Raw genomic sequence first — 18,768 nt, forward strand, 5'->3', positions numbered from 1 at the left:
TGCATAGTTTTCCGGAAAATGGAAGGGGCGAAGGGTACTGGCGCAATGGCATTATTACTGGAGTCTGAAACAACTCATGAAGCTTGTAAAATGGAAGGTGCTGAAAATGATTTATGAAGTGTGCTGAGTAGCTACTTTAAACAGAGTGGGCATGTGTGCCCCATGTAAATCTGGAACAACTGAAAGCTCAAAGGGTCGCTCCTTTTAGCACTTGAATAACTTAAAGCGTGAGGCAAAGATTTCCCTTATAGTTAAAGTACTGAACTCTTTAAACATTTAATAGTCTCGCATTAATTTTGATCAACTTCCAATTCATAAATGGAAATAACCAAATACATAGATAGTAACTGTGAATAATTCGCACAATTGACTGATTATTCTAAATATTTCAGTTTTCCTGTTCGACACAAACGCATTTGCATTTTAATTCCCATTGTCCGTTTTTCACCGATTTTCTTTTCTGGGCAAACTCGAAATATTTCAATGAGAGCCAGTTGAAAAAACGTATGGACAATTTCACATTTTCATAATTCAACAAAAATATTTGCGATGAATGGCGAAAAAGAATGGTGTTTGTGCTTTCTGTTGTGGGTTATGATTTTGCATTATGTGTATAAATATGAATACAGAAACATTATTGCACTCAGCTCTCAGATTAAAAGGACTAATTGCAAAAATATTCGAGAATAAATTCGCATAAAGTTTCAATAAAACCATATTTCGCTATTATTTTAGGTGCAAGCGTATATACGTACCTTATTTATTTGCATTTTATCATTCAGTCTTGTTTGTATTTTACGTTGCATAAATTTTACGTTGGGTTGCACAACTGCAAAACTTTATGTTTTTGTGTCTGAGAATTTGTGCAGGTGATGGCGTAAACATTTTTAATGCTTTAAGGTGCCTTTTGTTTTTGTTAGTTTCTATAATTTTACTGTAGAGATTTCATTTTGCAATTACTCGCCAATTAGCTTTAATTTTTACATTTCCAATACTTGCTACTGCGTTTTCCCGTTGGTAGATAAAAAGGAAATAGGAAAAAGGAAATTGAATGAAAAAATCAAACTCAATAAATTTCACTTTCTTTTCCGAGTCTTTTGCACCCTTCCGTTTTCTACAGTTTTCACTCACGCCGTTTTCCACGCCGCCCTGCGTCCGAAAATTGCGGGAAATGCGGAACTGTAGAGGAAAAGCCTTTTAATTAGTCCAGCAGTGGCCGGGTTTTCCTTTGAGTGCAGTGCCAACATGAAAGCACCCGCACTGAAAGGAGAAAATATCGCTGGGGGTAGCAATATAAATAATGGGGGAAAAAAAGTGTTGCCATTTGGTTAAACAATTGCCCGGCATGGCCTACATTGCGAATGCGTAATGCCTTTTAATGTTCAGCCATTTTTGCTGCCTTATGAGCTTTGGGCCAGCATTTGAATTCATTTGCCACACACTAGGCGCTCTCCGTTCTCCTTTTTATTTTGGCTCTGCCCACTTTTCTATATTTTTCCCGCTTTCCCGGAGTTTTCCCCCCGCCACGAAGTTCATTACGTTATCGCGGAGTGTGTTCGTGTCCGGACGCCTGGCACGTAGCTTCCGACACGCTAAGGGAGAGAAAAATCGGGAAAGCGGAAGACGAACAAGGGGTGCAGAGGAAGGTGAACACAAGTGGCAGCCAAAATTACAGCCAAAAGCTTTTGGCCCGCTCCTTCCGAAAAAAAAGGAAACCTCTTCTTTTATGCATTCCACACTCTCCTCGAAGCTGTCTCAGTAGTTGTAACAAATTCGTTGCAAGATTGATTTTATTGCCCCCCAAAAAGCGAAAAACACAGACGAATTTGCTGGGCAGCGAGTGATGGAACAAAAAACGCGGGAAGCGGGGAAGAACATGACGCGCGTTTCCGTTTCCGCTGCAGTCGCTTAAGCAACGCTTTTCTATTGATTTCCTCTTTTTAACTGTTTAGTGTTCACTTTTTCGGGTTGGAGGAAAGCTCCTTTTGCCACCGCAAAACGTTTTTAAAGTTGAGTGGCCTGCATTAATATTTGATTTGACCCAGCTGGGCCAAAGTTTTCATTTTTATTTTGAATGCTTTCTAAATAAAATGCCACTTGTTCTCCCTTTTATTGCAGATGGTGCCTACACAACAGCTCTCGAAACTCTCGAACCTCACCTATTTGAACCTGGGCGGCAACCGCTTCTCCCAGCTGCCCGCCGTCGCCTTCCTGAACCTGTTTCATTTGCGCGAATTGCATTTGAGCCGGCTGGACTTCTTGCAGCGCATCGATTCGAGGTGAGTTCTTGGCCAAAACTTTTCCCCAACAGCTCGATTCAGTGAACCCAAGTACAAGTGAAAGTGGGTCAGACGAAAAGGAAACTATTTTCGCTTTAGGGCGAGCTCACAATAAACAAGACACCAGCGTAAGATGATGTCAAGCTGTTTGAAAGTTTAGGATCCTTTGGGTGTTTGCAGCTAAGCTGAATAAAAGTCATTTCCAACACAATATCTGGGGCTTAAAGTCAACAATAAGCAGCATAAGCATAAAATTATCCAAATTTTAAATCACTACTGAAGCTCCAATAAAACTATAGTGATACGAGTGTATAAGAGAGCACTTTCCATGTGCGACTCAATTAAATTAAACGAGATCTTCAGGCCGATAAATACAAAATATGAACTTAAATACCAGCAGTCTCTTTTTCTCAGTACCGATAAGGCAGCTCAGCCAAAATTTTAATATTCAATGAATATGGTAGGTTAAATACACATTCTGGTAATTCATTTTAAAGTGTGCGGAATTAAGCGGCAGACAAATCATTATTGCTCGATGCAATCAATCATGGCTAATACGCTTTTGGTAATAAGATGCCACCACACAAGCGTCCTCAACGCAAGAGGCGGCGAGTGGGCGTGGCAGGGGCAGGGGCACATGCTTGAGCTCAACTCGAGCATATGTTAATTCAATAATTCCGGGCAATTTTCATATCAAATCAATGGACGAGTCTCGACGACTGCCTGCCTGCCTGCCTTTGAATTGGCCATGTCAATCAACCACCGACAGCAGAGAGGTAGTAGCTATGTGGCAGATATGTATCTGCGCTCGGTAGCAGCCACATGCCACGCCCCCTGGGCGACATGCCGCTTTACAATGACATTAACATGACTTACATGACAAGCGATGAGAGGGGCGTTCGGTGGGGATTCCCCGCCGAAGGAAATGGAAAGCAGACAGCAGCCTCGTCGTATGCCATTTAAATGAGTTTAATTTGAAACTTTCGTTTGATTTTCTTGGCCCAAGTTTGGTCGAGGCTTATCCGCCCTGCAACCCCATTTTCCGCCCGCTTTGGAAACCACCCACTCTGTTGGCCTTTGTAATTGCTTTTGCTTTTTGTTCGGCTTTTGTTTGGTCTCTGTCTCAGGCTTGTGTAAACTTTTCTCCACACATTGTTCGCAGACTGTGGAAATTGTTGCTCAATCTGCACAAACACATTTGCATACCAGTGTGTGCACACCACATGTGCGTTGAGTGTGTCTGTGTTGACTGATTTGCAAACTAAATTCACGTTTTCCTCGTCTGAGTGACTGACGAACAATAGATAACTCAAATTCGCAGGATTTTATTTCCTTATGCTAGTTTTGTAGAGTTTAAGCTTACTTAGAAATAAAAAGGGGCACAATAAATAATGTGGTAAATTTCCTTCGATTTTGATTTTGTTTTTAAAATTAAAATGTATCCTCAAGATTTCTACAATGATACTACCACTACATACGGAAAACATAAATTTGTTTACTTTTTTTAATGATAAAAAAGTATGTAAAATTCTTTAGCGAAAATGGGTAAACGCGACATAGTATAGGAGTTGCCTTGCCGAGATTACAATCCTTAACCATATTTCCCCTCATGTAAATATGTGGCAAAGTGTTTTCAAGCTAAGAGAGATAGACAGAGACACCCCCAAAGACAGAGATAGCGAGACATACACGTAAATATTTATGCAAATGCGTTAATTGAAATCTGAAAGGGGGATATGTTGGCGGCGGAAAAGGACGAGCAGCGATGGCGACACGTTGATAGTCGGGTTTATGGGGCGACAGGATACATTTCTCCAAAAGACCGTGTGTGCTTCTCCCTTCCCCAAATCGCTGCTCATTATGAAATCCTTACGGCCAAACAATCAGCGCGAGTCCTTGCAAAATTCATTAGGCAGCAGCACGTTGTCCACCCACTCTAACCTCCCTTGAAAAACAAACAACCCCCGGAAACAGGAGTTTCAGAATTTTCGAAAGCGTTAGCTTTTATCAAAGGGAATGTGAAAGTGAACATGACTTAATAGCAGAAAGTCAGTCGGGAAAACGGACGGTAGGTGTTGCCCGGTTTATTTGGTTGTGGGTTTCAAAATTGAAACTAATTGTTTTAAAATTTATGCGAACCGGGGTAGGGGGTTCATGTGTGACATTTGTTTTGCGGCAGCTTTGGGGTTGCTGATCCCCAATTTTTGGGGACAGGCCCAACTGCCTTGACTGAGCTCTGTATCCTGATGAGGATGGAAGCCGGATGATGGAGTTGAATGTGACAATTGGGAATTGAATTCGAGTGTAATGGACTGTGCGGACTGTAATGGGTTAGAAATAGAGTCTTGGGGGCTAAAAAAGATGTAGAGCATACGGCCAAATTTAATAACCACTTTAGCCATAGTTATTCATAAACTTCATATAAAATGTTAGGTGTTTCTTTATTGTTATCTCGAAAATACAGTTTATTTATTTCTATACAACGCTCCAATTAGCCTCTTTATTAGCTACTTCTCCTCATCTCATAATGTATTCTGTCCAATTTCTTGGTAATTGCCACTTGTCTTTTTTTTCATTTAAACATAATCACTTAAAAGCACTGCTAATTAAGTTGTAGCTCCCCGCCACCTTTTGCCATTCATAGCTTTCACCTGTATACAGGTGTAGCGAATGCTGTCTCATTATGCCAAAGTATAGCTTTATTTAAATTCAACTCTCGCGAATTCTCAGGCAGTAGGGGGTTAAGGGTATGGAAAATGCATATGCATAGACGGCCGGGCGACTTTCTAAGACTAAACGCCCTTTTCCCCTGGTAAATACGCATAATAGCTACTCACGGCTTGAGCTGCCGCCTTGAAAAATTCCCAGCTCATAATTTATGGAGAAATATGGCATGTTTATGTTGTACTGTTTCCGCAGTTTCTTCCTGCTTTCATTTTGTCTTTTCTTCGGCATTTTGTTGTTTGCAATTTTTTGTTACACGCTGTCTCTGCGAAAATAAGCATTGCATACTTTTTCGAGCACAAATAACAGAGGGAAAACGGAGCAAAGGCCCCACCATTTTGACTCAGTCCTTTGTGTAAATTTACTCTGCTCTTGTTTATTAAGATTCTTTCCTTGTTGTTGGCTCATTAGTCTGACATATTTCTTATTAACATTTCCCTCAATCAGAGCAGCGCAGAAAAAAGGAACTCCTGCAAATGGCAGTCATTGACTCTACGGTTGATAATCGCATTGAGAGGACAATTTAATGGCCACTCTAAGCACTCACTCGTTGACCTCTTGTCTTTAATGGGAAACATTGCAAATGTCTCGGGCAATGAAAATACGCCAGGAGAATGGCCAAGTGTCTGGGCCATAAACGTCATCATGTGATGTACGAGGTTAATTAGCTCTCCACACATTTTCATTTTCCGTGCATTTGCGTTTACGCTGTGACATAATTAGATAGGACTCGAAAAAGCTCTTACAAATTACCATTATTAGTTTATTTATAGTTAATAAGTATGTTGTAAATTTTCTGGAATATTTAAACTGTCTCTTATGAAGACTTAAAGCATGCAACAATATATTTTAAGCATGTGGTCAATGCGATTTCTTTAAGTTTCCTAAGCTATGGCAACTTTTATGTGTCTTATAAAACTGCACTTACCTTCACCAAGATGTATGTTTATAAGTAAACTGTGATTATGTCAAATTAAAGGGGCGTTGAGGAGGACAATTTCAGTACACTCCTTTTTATTGTGACAACGCCCACTTGTCTATTGTATGGGTGAAAAATTAAAGGAACATGTGGGCGTATACGTAATTTAAAAACGTTTAAAATGTCATTAACAAATTGCGCGGCCATATCATTTGATAGATAATGTGTCCCCAAGCTTTACACATAGCGTGCATGTGAGTTGATTATTGGTTTGGTATGGCTGCAACTCGAGAGCTGGGTTAAGTTGTCGGAGAGCTCAACAACCTCAGAAAGTGGAGATCGTCGGCCTATTGAGTGCCTATCCTTTTATATTTTGATGTAGTTAAAACGTCAATCAAATGAATAGAGAGAAGTGGGGATTTGTGGCAATTGGGCCGTCCGAACGGATTGACTTCCATTCAAAACTATATCAAAAAGCGACTGACAAACTGTTTGACAGGCTGCCTGATTGACCGTCCAGACACCCGAACATACATCCTGCCAACGAGTTGACGATGTGACTGAACTCTGACGCGCTGGAAAGTCCTGGGAGTCGTGACTGAACCCAGCGAACATGGACAGCAAACATTTCAATCGGATTTCGAGCAATTCCAATTCAGATTCGCACACCACACAAACACACGCGCACACACAGACAATTTGCATAAAAGGGAAAAAGAAAGATCGGAACAAGGCAAACATTTATGGCTCACACACGCAGCCAGAGACACACATACACACATGCTTTCACCCATAGCAGCCGTTTCCGTTTCCGCACGTTTGACGTTGGCAAACGCAGACAAAATAGTCGGGAAAAAAGAAAAACCGAAATCAGGGGAGGTTGAGAAGCCAGTCGAGAACATGAAACATGCAAAATGAAGTTTGAATCGCGGGAAACAGACCAAAAACCAAAGGCAAACAGCAAAAGGGTGGGTCCGAGGCACACCAAACCCCTTCCACCCACTTTTCCCGCCATTTTGTTTGCCTTGTCACTTGGTTTTTTAGGCAGTTGCACTTTAGGCCAACAACAGGTCTATGAGGTAAATCATCAACCTGTGGAGCCCCTCGAAAGAGCCCAAAAAGTTCCTTAGATGTCACGTTTTCGTGTTGGCTACGCCCTGCTGGGGTATTTGCATAATATTTGCACAAATAATTGAATTTATTTTTTGCTCGTGCGGCTTTGGCGCTACCCGCTAAATTGTTTTGGGTAAGTTTCGGCTTATGTCGTATGCAGACAGAGTTTGTTTTGGTAATGCAAAGACCCATTTTTTTACGTTGATCGCCTGCAATTGAGGTTTTTTCGAACTTAGTTAGGTTGAATGTTAAACTTGCCATGAAATTGAATGTGCAAAAGGTGGAACGATAGTAGTGGAGTTCAGGTAAATTGGAATGCGGGTTGGCGGGCATTGTGTGGTAATGATAAGTGTGTCTGGCTGGGAATGGCGCTCGATTTTTGAGATTCTAAGGACTTTGCAGACATTGCTGAACAGACTTCTCACTACTTACAAAATTAATAACATTTAAGATTGGTTTAATGGTTTAAAATTCCTAATATCAATTCCAATTTTGGGTATAAATCTTATAAATAAATCTTTTACTAGGCATCTCAAAATTATATTTTTTCCAACTGAAAAACGGGCAGACGAACACAAATGCCACAAGCCCTCCTGCCAATCCCTTAGGACATCAGTCAACCTAATGAATTCCGCACTTTAGAGCTGACAAACCATTTTCGTTCTCATTGCCACTGCCATTCGAATTCATCACCAGTCGCAGTCGAATGAATTCGCTGGAAGCTTATGGCCTCGAAGGGTTTAACAAAATGCGGCCACTTATCAAATCAATGCGCTCTGCGGGTCCTTGAATCCTTGGGTCCTTGGGAAATGCAACTGCAAGTGCAAATGCAGCTTGTGCAATAAATGCGTTCATTTAACATGAAATGCAAGTCGCAAGCTGCAAGTATTGAAATGAAATGTGGCCTGCTTCAGAACGCTTAAAAGCGACAAATTCGCTTTGTGTCAGCGGAGTAAGTCAAGTCAGCACGGAGCTCCTCGCCGAATGTTGCTCATACGCCACGTTGCACTTATTTCGTTCAGCTGCAGCCACATCTGAGACTGTCTGGCAGGATCTGGTCTTGGGTCTTAGGTATTGGGTAATGCACTGCACACACACACACACACTCGCCCAGCATCCTTGCAGTCCTGCATCCTTTCCCCCAAGTCAGCGACTTAGCGCGTTGACTTAACTTGGCAGGGATTTACGACAACGCTCCACGGAGCTCGAATAACATGGAGCCTTGTCAGCTTGCTGCCTCGTCCTTTTGCCCCTTAATACCTCCCCTTTTTATCCCTTCCGTTCATCCACCCCCTCTTTTATTAAGTTGAAATAGACGCAGGCTAAATAAATCCATGTCGCTTAAGTCGAAGCTCTGACGTTGTCATGTGTGTGCGAATGTGTGTGTCGCCGGAAAATGCTGGGAAAACTGCTGAGTGTATGTGTGTTATTCATGTATTTCATTGCCTGGCATTTAAGTTGAATGCTGATGCATCGTGCAGTGTGCATAATTAAAACGAACATTGCACTGGAGCCTGGCAAAATAATAAAAAAGATAGAACGAATGGCGTAGAGAGATAGTCAGTCGGCTAATTAAAGCCATCACTGCGGAAAAATAAATAATAATACTTAAATTATTTCAAAGCTTCAATTGTAAATGATAAAAACAAATTCATTCATGCTTGAAATAGGTTTCTTTCTTCTTGAGGTTGAATAATCTTGTACGATTGACCGAATTTTAATAAGTAAAACATGATTGTTAGTTGTTATTAAAATATTCCCATTTTTGCATTTTCCAGAGCCTTTGTGGACAACACTCACCTGCAGACGCTCCACCTGAACAACAATCCCCAGCTGAGTGACATACCGATGCGCCTGTTCCAGGGAAACCCCAACATCCTGGAGGTCTACATGCAGAGCAACAGCCTGCAGACCTTGTACTCGGCGCAGTTCCCGGTGGATCAGCTGCAGAAGCTATACCTCGGGGACAACCCGCTGCAGTGCAACTGCTCGTTGCTGTGGCTCTGGCGATTGGTAACCGGCAACTTCGAGGGAGTCGATCCGGGTATGGAGCACGCAGCCGGTGGGGCTGTGGCTGCTCTGGCCAAGGAAGCCGACGACGAGGAGCTGGCGGATGAGGCAACCGCTGTGGCCTCCACGGACGACGGAGTGGCCGCTTTGGCTGCCTACATAGCCGAGCAGCATATAGTGAATGCCCTGCACACCACCGAACCCAGTGCCTATGAGCTGGCCACGTCCTCCTCGAACAGAAACTCCGGTATCCTGCGAATGGATCGGCAGCAGATCGGCTGCGACATCTGGCGGGATAAGGTGCGTACAAGAAGGAAGCTCCTGACCATGAGCGAGGGCGAGATCACCTGCCCCGCCCACATTGTAACCGTGGTGTGTGCGGTGATCACCTGCCTGCTGGTGGCCATGATTGGAATCAGCGTGCTCTACTACCTGCGCTTTGTCAAGCGGCGGAGGAAGTTGCTCCACGAGCGGGGTCCCATGCGGACCAGCAAGAGCATCATCAACGTTCACGATCGCATCCTGCAGGGTCACAATCCCGGGGGCCTCGGCCTCGGCATGAGCATGACCCTGGGGGGCGGTAACCATGTTAACGGATTGGGCATGACCCTTAACTATCCCCATCATGCACAAACCCTGCAAGCCCACCATCACTACCATCAGGCCATGCCACTGCAGTCCCATGGGGGCAATGGTAACCACGAGTACCAGCAGACGACTATGCCACAACTGGACAAACTGGAACTGGAACGCTATCTGGCGGCCCAGACCATTGCCAATGAATACCGGGCCCTGAAGCCCTGGGAACTGCCCGTTAAGGAGGCGGACGATGAACCGGAGCACCTCTACGAGCGGTTCGATCACTACGAGTATCCGGACACTCACACCATGAGCAAGCTGAAGCAGGCTGCGTCCTTGAACCACTCCAACTCCTCGGCTGGTCCTTCGCCCGTTCCACCCTCGTCGGGAAAACCACATGTGGTCTACGTATGACGTGGGCGTGGCACGGGCGAGCGGTTCACCCAGATTAATACGGATATGGAAATGGTCGGGCTGAACCACCTCCACCACCACCACCACAACAACAATAACAACTATCGGGGCTGTGTACAGAGCGCCAAGGCCAGTGGCCAGTTCTGAGTTGGATGAATCACGGGGGTTTAAAACAAGCAAAAACAGGGAAAGTGAGAGGTTAGTTTAAGGCGAGTTTAGGTGAGGATGTAGCCACTAAAACTGGTAGCTTTTAGTGGGAAGTTTCGATGAGATACTAGTTAGCTATGACTAGTGATCTTTGATCAAATGCGAATGGTTTTTAAGAAATCATAAGCAGATGGGGGAGGCTATTGTCTCTGACCCAATGCAAGTGTCTAAACTTCAAGCAAACTTCTGCATCGTCGAGATTTTCCACTAATGCGACACCATGGTGATTTACCTTTGTTAACTTTTATTTCTAATAAACCACAAAGTTTAACAAGCGTCAAATGAAACAAGGGATATGTCTACGTGTATAGAAAGCATACAAATACTCTTAACTACCTACGGATAACAGATATATTAGAAATGTATACTAACCGCTAAACTAAGAGACGAATACGATTTCAAAGAAACCATTTTGCTGGCCCCAAACTAAGCTAAGCTGCATTCAAATCTCACTCACACTCTTTCTCTCCCACTCATAGTTAAAATGGCATTTAGCATTCGAATACTCTAGATAGCATTTAGCGAATAAGAACTTACAAGTGAATTTAAATATATATATATGAATATATATTAGGTATAGCGATGGAGCAGGATGCAAGCTAAAGGAGCTAATGGGATTTTCTTGATTTGATTCTTGAATTTACTGAATATGTCTTCAACATTTGGGATATACGGAGAGAATGACAAACACTTTGGCAGACCAATAAACTAATGGGGACCAAATAGTCCAGTCCAGTCCAGCCTAGAACTAACTGAATGAATCCAACTGCCAAAGAGGTTTATTGGCATCCATTATCCTGCTGAACCATATTCCCAAGTTTCCTAACTTTAGCAAACATCTCGAATGACAATATGCAAAACATTACGTGGAAAACTAAAACTTAAATTATAACACCTATATTATCTTAGTGAGCCGGAACTCAAAGTTGATGAAATTATAAATATAATTTGTAAATATCCCTCAATGGCGAAGCACTCAGCAGAGTGTTTGAACGTTTACTGTAAATAATTTATGGAATGCATTTTAAAACATTAGTCAAGTGCATAGATTATTGATTTAAGAATAAATGATTTCCAAAAAGCAATAACTCAGAATCAAGGCTCGTTTGTTGTTATTTTTCGGTTGAGTTTGATTTGTGAATAATAATTTAATTAAATGCGACAACAGCAAGGCAAATAGCGAGCAAAACTAACCGGTATTTGCATAAAATAGCCACACAGAGCACACAAACAGCCAGTGTAAAAATATTTCTTAAATAAAAACTATATGCGTATGTGCTAAATAAGTAAAATCAAAAAGCAGGCTAGCTATGCACGAAATGCATTTAGAAAAACCGACAGAAAATACAATTTGAACATAAATAAAAAGCAGTTTGTGTATAAAAGGTGCAAAAAGAGCAAGGGAAAATGGCAAATTGAAGCCAGGCAAACGTAAGTTTAAATCTAATAATATGATATACGCAAAAATATTTAATTAAATGATAGAGACACCCACAGCAACAACAACAAAAAATGTTATTTCTTATACGAAGACTGAAGAAAATGATGAAGCGAAATAAAAAGAAACGAGAAATTAAAAATTTTCTTTTCACTCTAATCAACTGCAGGGGATGGCATCAAAGTGGCAAGTTGCAAATTTGTGTACAGATTGTAATAAATAATGGATTCACCTAGATGAACTCGTGTTTGCTTTTCCTCATCAGATGCCATAAAATACGACAAATTCACTGGGCAGCAAAACGAAGCCAGGCACAAATCCATGTAAAACAAATAAAGTCCTTGTATATCCCTGCACAGGGAGTGGTCCCAGTGAACTGAAACCGAAACTGCAGAAGAAAAGGCATAAATCTAGTGCCGAAACAAGTGCTCGACAAATACAGCCGCCCACATAAGTAAGTAACCCAAAACGCCTACAGCAGGACAAAGGCCAAAAAAAAAAAAACAAACAAGGGGAGTGGTGGAAATATGTGGCTCAGTAAACCAAAGTAAGTAAAATATTTACTGCCCAGTCAATTGTGCTGAATTGTTGGTTTCCACTAAAGCTGTTAAATCCTGGTGAAGGCAAACAATTTAAGTTGCAACTGGATTGAATATTTCTCTACTGAGTAGGAAAATTAAATCAAAAAGTTGCATATAAAACATTATTTTTCATAAATTAAAAAGGACTTACCACTGAAGAATACTCTTGAATTCTGAGGTATTTACATATTACATCGTATACTTAACGATCATTTGGCTGTAAGGTAAGTGATATTTAAGTTGTATACAGAGGTGGTCAAAAGTATTTACACAACGAGCTTTTTTTTCAATTGTCAACTAATTGAAAAAAAAGCTCGTTGTGTAAATACTTTTGACCACCTCTGTATATCAAAAATGGTTTGAAGCATATTTTTGACTCAATTTTAAACACCAGACTACTCTGCTTCGTAAGTGAATTGAATCATAAAGTATCCCAGATGTAATGATATATTTCCCTGAAGACACATTTGCCGCAGGACTACGTGGCAGCACCATGGAAACCCTTGTTGTTAAACAATTGCCTACTCACTTGCAAGAACAAATAGAAAATGTAGAACGACAAAAGAGCAAGCGAAAAAAAGGAACATAAAGGCAGAAGAATTAAGTAAATAAATCTGAATGCTTTCTAAATAATTAACATGCCGGGAGCTCACTTTCATTTAAACTGGGTCTCCGCCACTCATTGAGTTGTTCAACTCAACGTTGGGCTTAGACGGCGACAAATCCCCCGTGTCTGTGTTTGAATGATTGTGGGGCATTTGTTGGGGCATGAAATATAACCACCCACCACTCAGCGCCCACCATCCACCACCCACAGAAGCAACCCCCGGAAAATCCCACGGATTGAAGGAAACACCTGAGTCTGCGTCTCGAGAGCATCACGGGTGTAGGCGTGTGAATAATGGCAAGTAATTAATATTTTCGACATTATTCTTCTGAACGCAGAATCGGGCGGAGGCAACATTGTGCGATGTCCTTTAATTAGCTCGGAAAATGTTTCGGAAAAACTGGCGCATAAGTCATAAAGTGCAGGAAATCGAAGGATGAGTGTGTTCCATTAAATGCAGCTAGCCATCTGAATAACGACTTCAGTGGCATTTTAATTGCCCGAGCCAAATGAAATTTCGCTATAGCGATGCCATTAAGCGAGGATCTTGAGATATAGCCAGATAAACACTCAAACAGGACCAAGTGCCTGCGAACATAAAAACGTAATGTCCTGCAATTTGTTAAAAGACGCGCAAACTGCCCAATAAAATATCGCCGAGGCGATGGCTTTAATGTGATTGAAAAGATGTTGTGTGGCCAAAATCAGAGGCCCCACTTCAGCTAATTGTTTGCGTGCACCCTGAGCATGCGGGTCCAACAGCTGTGTCCACAGGACACTGTGTTTGCACTCTGGACAAGGACGAGGAGAATTGCTCAAATAGTGGTCGAGACACAAACGTGTGTGCAAATAACTCATGCACAATGCACAATGATAAATCAAAGTCACTTAGCGTTGATGTCGATTTGAAATTCACTTACAGCCCCGCCGAATGTCAAAGTACTGACCAAACACAGACCTCAAAAAAAGAAGGAGAGGCAACGCAAGGACATATCATTTATATCAATTTAAATAACGACCTTTCAATGGTCAAGGAAAATCCCGTAAAAAGCTCACCGCAACCCGCAGAGGCAAATGCTTAGATGGATGGTCGGACGAGGCATTGACAGTTGTAAGCCATAAACCACAGAAAATTGGGCATTATATTAGTTAAGATGCTGTCAAGCCGAAGGATATCCCATTCCCGAGGACAAGGGACAGCCCACCGTGCAGACATATCGCTTTCAGCACGGAGCTAGGAGATAATCGGGCGGACCGGAGTATCCTGTAACCGGCACTAAAACACCGTTTGACAGGCAACGAAAGCCCGGAAATCGGGAATCCCCAACATTGAAATCGAGACAGAGGAAAAGTGACCACCAGATAAGCAGAACGCATTCATCTTACGGGAAACCCGAAGGATACGGGACAAAGACGGTGCGGTGCGGTCGGTGCGGTCAAAGAAATCCGAATAAAGTTAAACAAAAGTTGGACACACATATTAAGGGCTTAAAGTGTTGCCAGAAACCTAAAACAAGGAACTTATCTTGACAGCTCGACTGTGCACTTAACCAGGTTACCCGCAAAATACACCTATATATCTTGATCAATTTTGCTGGCGCGAGGAGAAAATAAAAAAACTTAAATCATAGCCAGCTTTTGTTCAGCTTTCCAACCTGGTTTCAGTCGCCTTTTTTCCCCGGTTTTGTTTTGCGGGCTTTGTCTGCGCCACTTTGCTTATCTTGGCCACACTTTTTATTGGTCGCCTTTATTTGGCCTGACATCCCCCATATTTCACCAAATAACAGCAGCAGAGATAAGTGGCAACCGGAAGGACATGCGAATTAGTTACGTTTTTTGTGGAAAATATCCTCAGGAAAGGGTTCAAAAAGTAAGAGTTGCAAACATAGCAATGAAAGGGAAATCAAATCGCTAAACGAAAAAAATGCTCACCTAACTTTTCCCATTTAATATGAACAGCGCCTAGAAATTTTCCACTTATCAAAATATCACAAGAAATTCCAAGATATTTATGGGATACAATAAATGATGTTGCAATTTCATAAACCGCTTCCTCCAAATCAAACTGAAATTTACAACTCCATCAAAAATTATCGCTGCAATTTTTCAAGCAAGAATGTAAGAAATCAAAATTTTATTGCCACCGCAAAAATCAAATTTCCAGCACTCCTCTCTTTTTTTTTGGGAATTTCGGGATTTCTCTGGGATATTTTCAAACATGACACCTGAAACTTTGGCATACAAATTTATGAAAATATTTGCACATCCATTTCACGGCTTGAAGGATGGGAAGGCAACACCTTTTGGCTTCATTGAACTTGCAGCTTCGCATTACACAAAGCCCGAGGTGGAGTCTGCTACCCCGATACACATGCAAATGTGTACAAACTGAATCAATTTTTACCGCGATAAACTTCGGCTCCACCTTTTGCGGGCGAAAAGTGGAGAGAGCACCGGATTTTACGGCACTGAGGTAACTGCAAAATGTTGTGTAAAATTTGCAAATGCAATAAATAACTCGTTTCGGTGTAGCAAAAAAAGGCTTGCTTCTGCTGTTTACACCCCCTTACAAAGGCATGTAGCGATTCCTCTTTTTTCGCTTCTGTATCCTTTTTTGCTCCTGTTTAGGGCTTTCATCCCCCCACCGAAACCAAAGCGCGCCACATGTGCGAGTCTGGTTGTACTTCCTGTGGGCTCCTTCCTCATCGGTTGGAATACTCTATAAAAAATAAGTTGTATTGAGTAAGTTTCCAATAAAAAAAATTAAAACATTCAAATCTATAAGGTACTTAAGGTACTCCTCAGCTTAAAGTTTTTTCTGACCAGTTTATTTATTTGGTATTTATTTAAAAATTAAACATTTGCTGTGTAATTTCGAGCACTTTGATATATTATCAATCTTTATTATAGCTTATAAAGTATAAATATAGTATATAGTAAAAGAAAGGGTATTTTGAGCCTAGGCAGAACGCACTATGCATATTATCTCCATTTTTGTATCGCTCTGCTTGTTGTTTAGAGTGCTGCAAAGCATCCCCGAAAGTATGCAAATAATTTTTGGCCCCAACTCATATTTGATATTCAGTGTCAGTTGTTGGAAGGGTTACCGAATACAAGTTATTGAAATTTGCATGCAACGGGTGGGGAGTTGATAAAGGGGAAATGGTTGGGCGGAGAAACAGCAGGCGTTGTTGAGGCAATTTATAGCACTTGTGTTAGGGGGCTGTTTCGCCGGAGGCAAAGTTCTCGGTTATTGTTTCGCCATATAAAAGGCGCTGGGATTTCTCAGCCCCGAAGGACGTAATTGTTTGGCAGTCTTCGGGCTTGATGATGTTCCCTTGATTTTTTGGCTGCGGAATTCTCAACAATCCCAGGGACTTCACCCTTTCGCACAGATTCCCAATTAAGTTTAGACCGGTTCAACGCTTTCGCATCCATCAGGATTTGGATGCGGCACTGAAAAGTTACCATCGCAACGCTAGCCGCACAAAAAGGGACCAAAAAACGTTTTAAATCCCTGGAAATCGCAAAAACTACGCTAATAACATTGTCATATGGCGGGGGTGAGGGTGATTTTTTTATTTCCCTTTTTTTTTGGATTTTTGCACTAAACTTCGCTTATCAAAGTTGAAATTGCAGTTCGTTGCGGCGTTGCTGAGCGCAGCGCATTGGGGATTTGTCGGCCACTCGAAAACTCCAAATGCGAGGCATTTATTGTGGGGCAGGGATAGAGGATTTCATTTGAAACTCTGATACGGACAATCGGCGTTTTATTTGCCGTTTTGGCGCGCCGAGTTTCATCATCGTACGCCACTGACCCAGTTCAGGCATTTATCACAACGGCACACACACGGATACAGGCGATTGTCCTGAGGGTCTGACCCCAGCACAATGAATGACCCCCCATATCGCATCCTCAACCTCTTCCCCTTTCCCCACCACTCCTCTTCCACTGCCCGTCCCGCTGCTGACTAAGTGGACTTTTATTTCACTACTATTACGGCCCAAGCTGCGTATACGCAATGAATAGTTTCGCTGCCAAGCTTTTGCCTTTTTCTGCCTTCAGTTGCTCGCTGGCCATCTTCAGTTGCTAAGCGATTTAGATTTGGGCACATATCTCACGGTTCTTGATGGGTTATTTGCTCTCTGTGAGAGATAAAGAGCCACTGGCTAAAACTCTTCAGACGCTTGCCTGAATCACAATCATTGTTAAATGTCTGGCCCCCGGCGGCGTCCATTCATAAATTTAAAACAAATAAACCCCCACCTATCACTTATCTGCCGGTTCTTCACCTACGAAACGTCATTGGCTTGATGACGTAATGTGTCATCTTTATGAAATTATAAATAATTTATTTCCTTTGGACAAGCGCCGATTCAACATGGAAATTTCAGATAGATAAGACTATCTACGACTTGCTCTGTTTCCCAGTCCATTGAATTGAGTAGAGTATGTTCAGTAGACGAACGCCTTTCGAGCGAACAAGTCAGCCATGAGCTACCAGAATTTCCTAGGTTTTCTGCTCTTGGTGGGTATCGAATATACAAGTAATATAAAAGTTAACATATAAAAGCTTTACATCAATAAATCATCCAATATGTGTAGCTTGGTTAATTAACATTTTATTATACTCAATTTGTCATAATCAATTTATACTGACTATAAATGCTTCTATATTATTCCAGCTGACCCCTTCTTTTATCGAGGCCTATGGAGATCAAAGTCGCTATCGGTTGTATTTGCAATCAGATTACGCTCTGCAAACAATCAGCACTCAGCTAGTTTCGCAGGCAATTGAGCTGGTGGACTATATGGTGGAAGATCTGATCGTCTTGGACTCGCAGAACTCCATTCTGTTGGGCTACTTGGATCGTTTCGACGCCTTCACTGCCGTAGATGCGAATAAAACCGAGCATAAGCTAAATGCCTTCTATGGCGTGATTGAGGAGTATCTAGATTCGGATACCACGGGGGATCCACTGAGAACTTCCAGTATCGAGACCCAGTTGATTGCCCTTTGCCTGCAGCGCAACGGATTCGATCGATGGAAGCGCACGGTTCAGACCCGGACAGCCCAGCTCCAAAAGCTAATATACCGGAAGTTGAGGAAGCACCTGGAGTCCATAGACAGGGAGGATCGATTGGCTGTGGAGCGCAGGTGGAAGAGAATCCTGACTCGTGGCGGCCCCCGAAGATTGGAGAAGCTGAGAGAATTCGTCAAATGGCTGGGAAATTTCAGAGATTAGAGGGTGGCGGCCCGGGTGAACGAATTGTTAGGCAATATGATATGCCGTTTAGTGATAAGAAGAGTTATAAACATTATTTATGGGTGTGTGGAGCAAGAGAATGTTTGTGGTTTAATTATAACCGGCCATGACCTTGAGGTATTATCAATAAAAGCAATATAAAAAAGAAGTTTGAATTTGCATTATGTTAATCAGTGCCTTGGCTAACAGACAACGAAAAGTGGATGTTCTTTAAAGAAACGTATTCATAGCATTTGTAAATTCAACATGTACCAACAAATGGCAGTATGAAAGTGCATCGCAGCTATTATCCTTTTGTGTCCTTGCACTTACTCCCCTTCGATAAATGCAATTTTTGCACAGCACGTCCCCTTCCCCATCACTCAGATCATGTATGAGGGCATTGTTTAATGCACTTCACAGCGGGAGGAAACTTTTTCCAGCCCCTGTGTCGACGGCAATGAAAACTTTGTCATGCCTGGCAAAGAGGATGATAAACTTGGTAAAAATTATGAAACTGAATATGGAAGCGTTGGCGAAATTGAGACAGCAAAACAACAGAGCCAACAGACAGGCAAAAGACATACGAGACTTTTAGCCAGCCGAGGACTAAAACTGAAACTAAAACTGATACTTTTTATGGATGGCAA

The 18,768-nt window shown here is 42.1% G+C and overlaps 2 protein-coding genes across 2 annotated transcripts in view; both read left to right on the forward strand.

Annotated features, from left to right (window-relative positions):
• The window catches only part of LOC117136144 (toll-like receptor 8), a 72,088-nt gene extending 60,263 nt beyond the window's left edge, over positions 1-11,825 (forward strand). Inside the window, exons 4-5 of the mRNA XM_033296849.1 lie at positions 2,119-2,279; positions 8,814-11,825. Of these exons, the coding sequence (XP_033152740.1) occupies positions 2,119-2,279; positions 8,814-10,038 (1,386 nt within the window). The 3' untranslated portion in view covers positions 10,039-11,825. The remainder of the gene's footprint in view (positions 1-2,118; positions 2,280-8,813) is intronic.
• A 4,828-nt stretch (positions 11,826-16,653) lies between these two features.
• On the forward strand, positions 16,654-18,284 carry LOC117136538. Its single transcript, XM_033297487.1, has 2 exons — positions 16,654-17,400; positions 17,558-18,284. Exons 1-2 carry the CDS (start codon positions 17,365-17,367, stop codon positions 18,116-18,118), a joined length of 597 nt encoding a protein of 198 aa, XP_033153378.1. The 5' UTR covers positions 16,654-17,364; the 3' UTR covers positions 18,119-18,284.
• The last annotated feature ends 484 nt before the right edge of the window (positions 18,285-18,768 follow it).

The sequence above is a fragment of the Drosophila mauritiana genome, chromosome 2R (genome assembly GCF_004382145.1).
Source record: "Drosophila mauritiana strain mau12 chromosome 2R, ASM438214v1, whole genome shotgun sequence".
NCBI lineage: Eukaryota > Metazoa > Arthropoda > Insecta > Diptera > Drosophilidae > Drosophila > Drosophila mauritiana.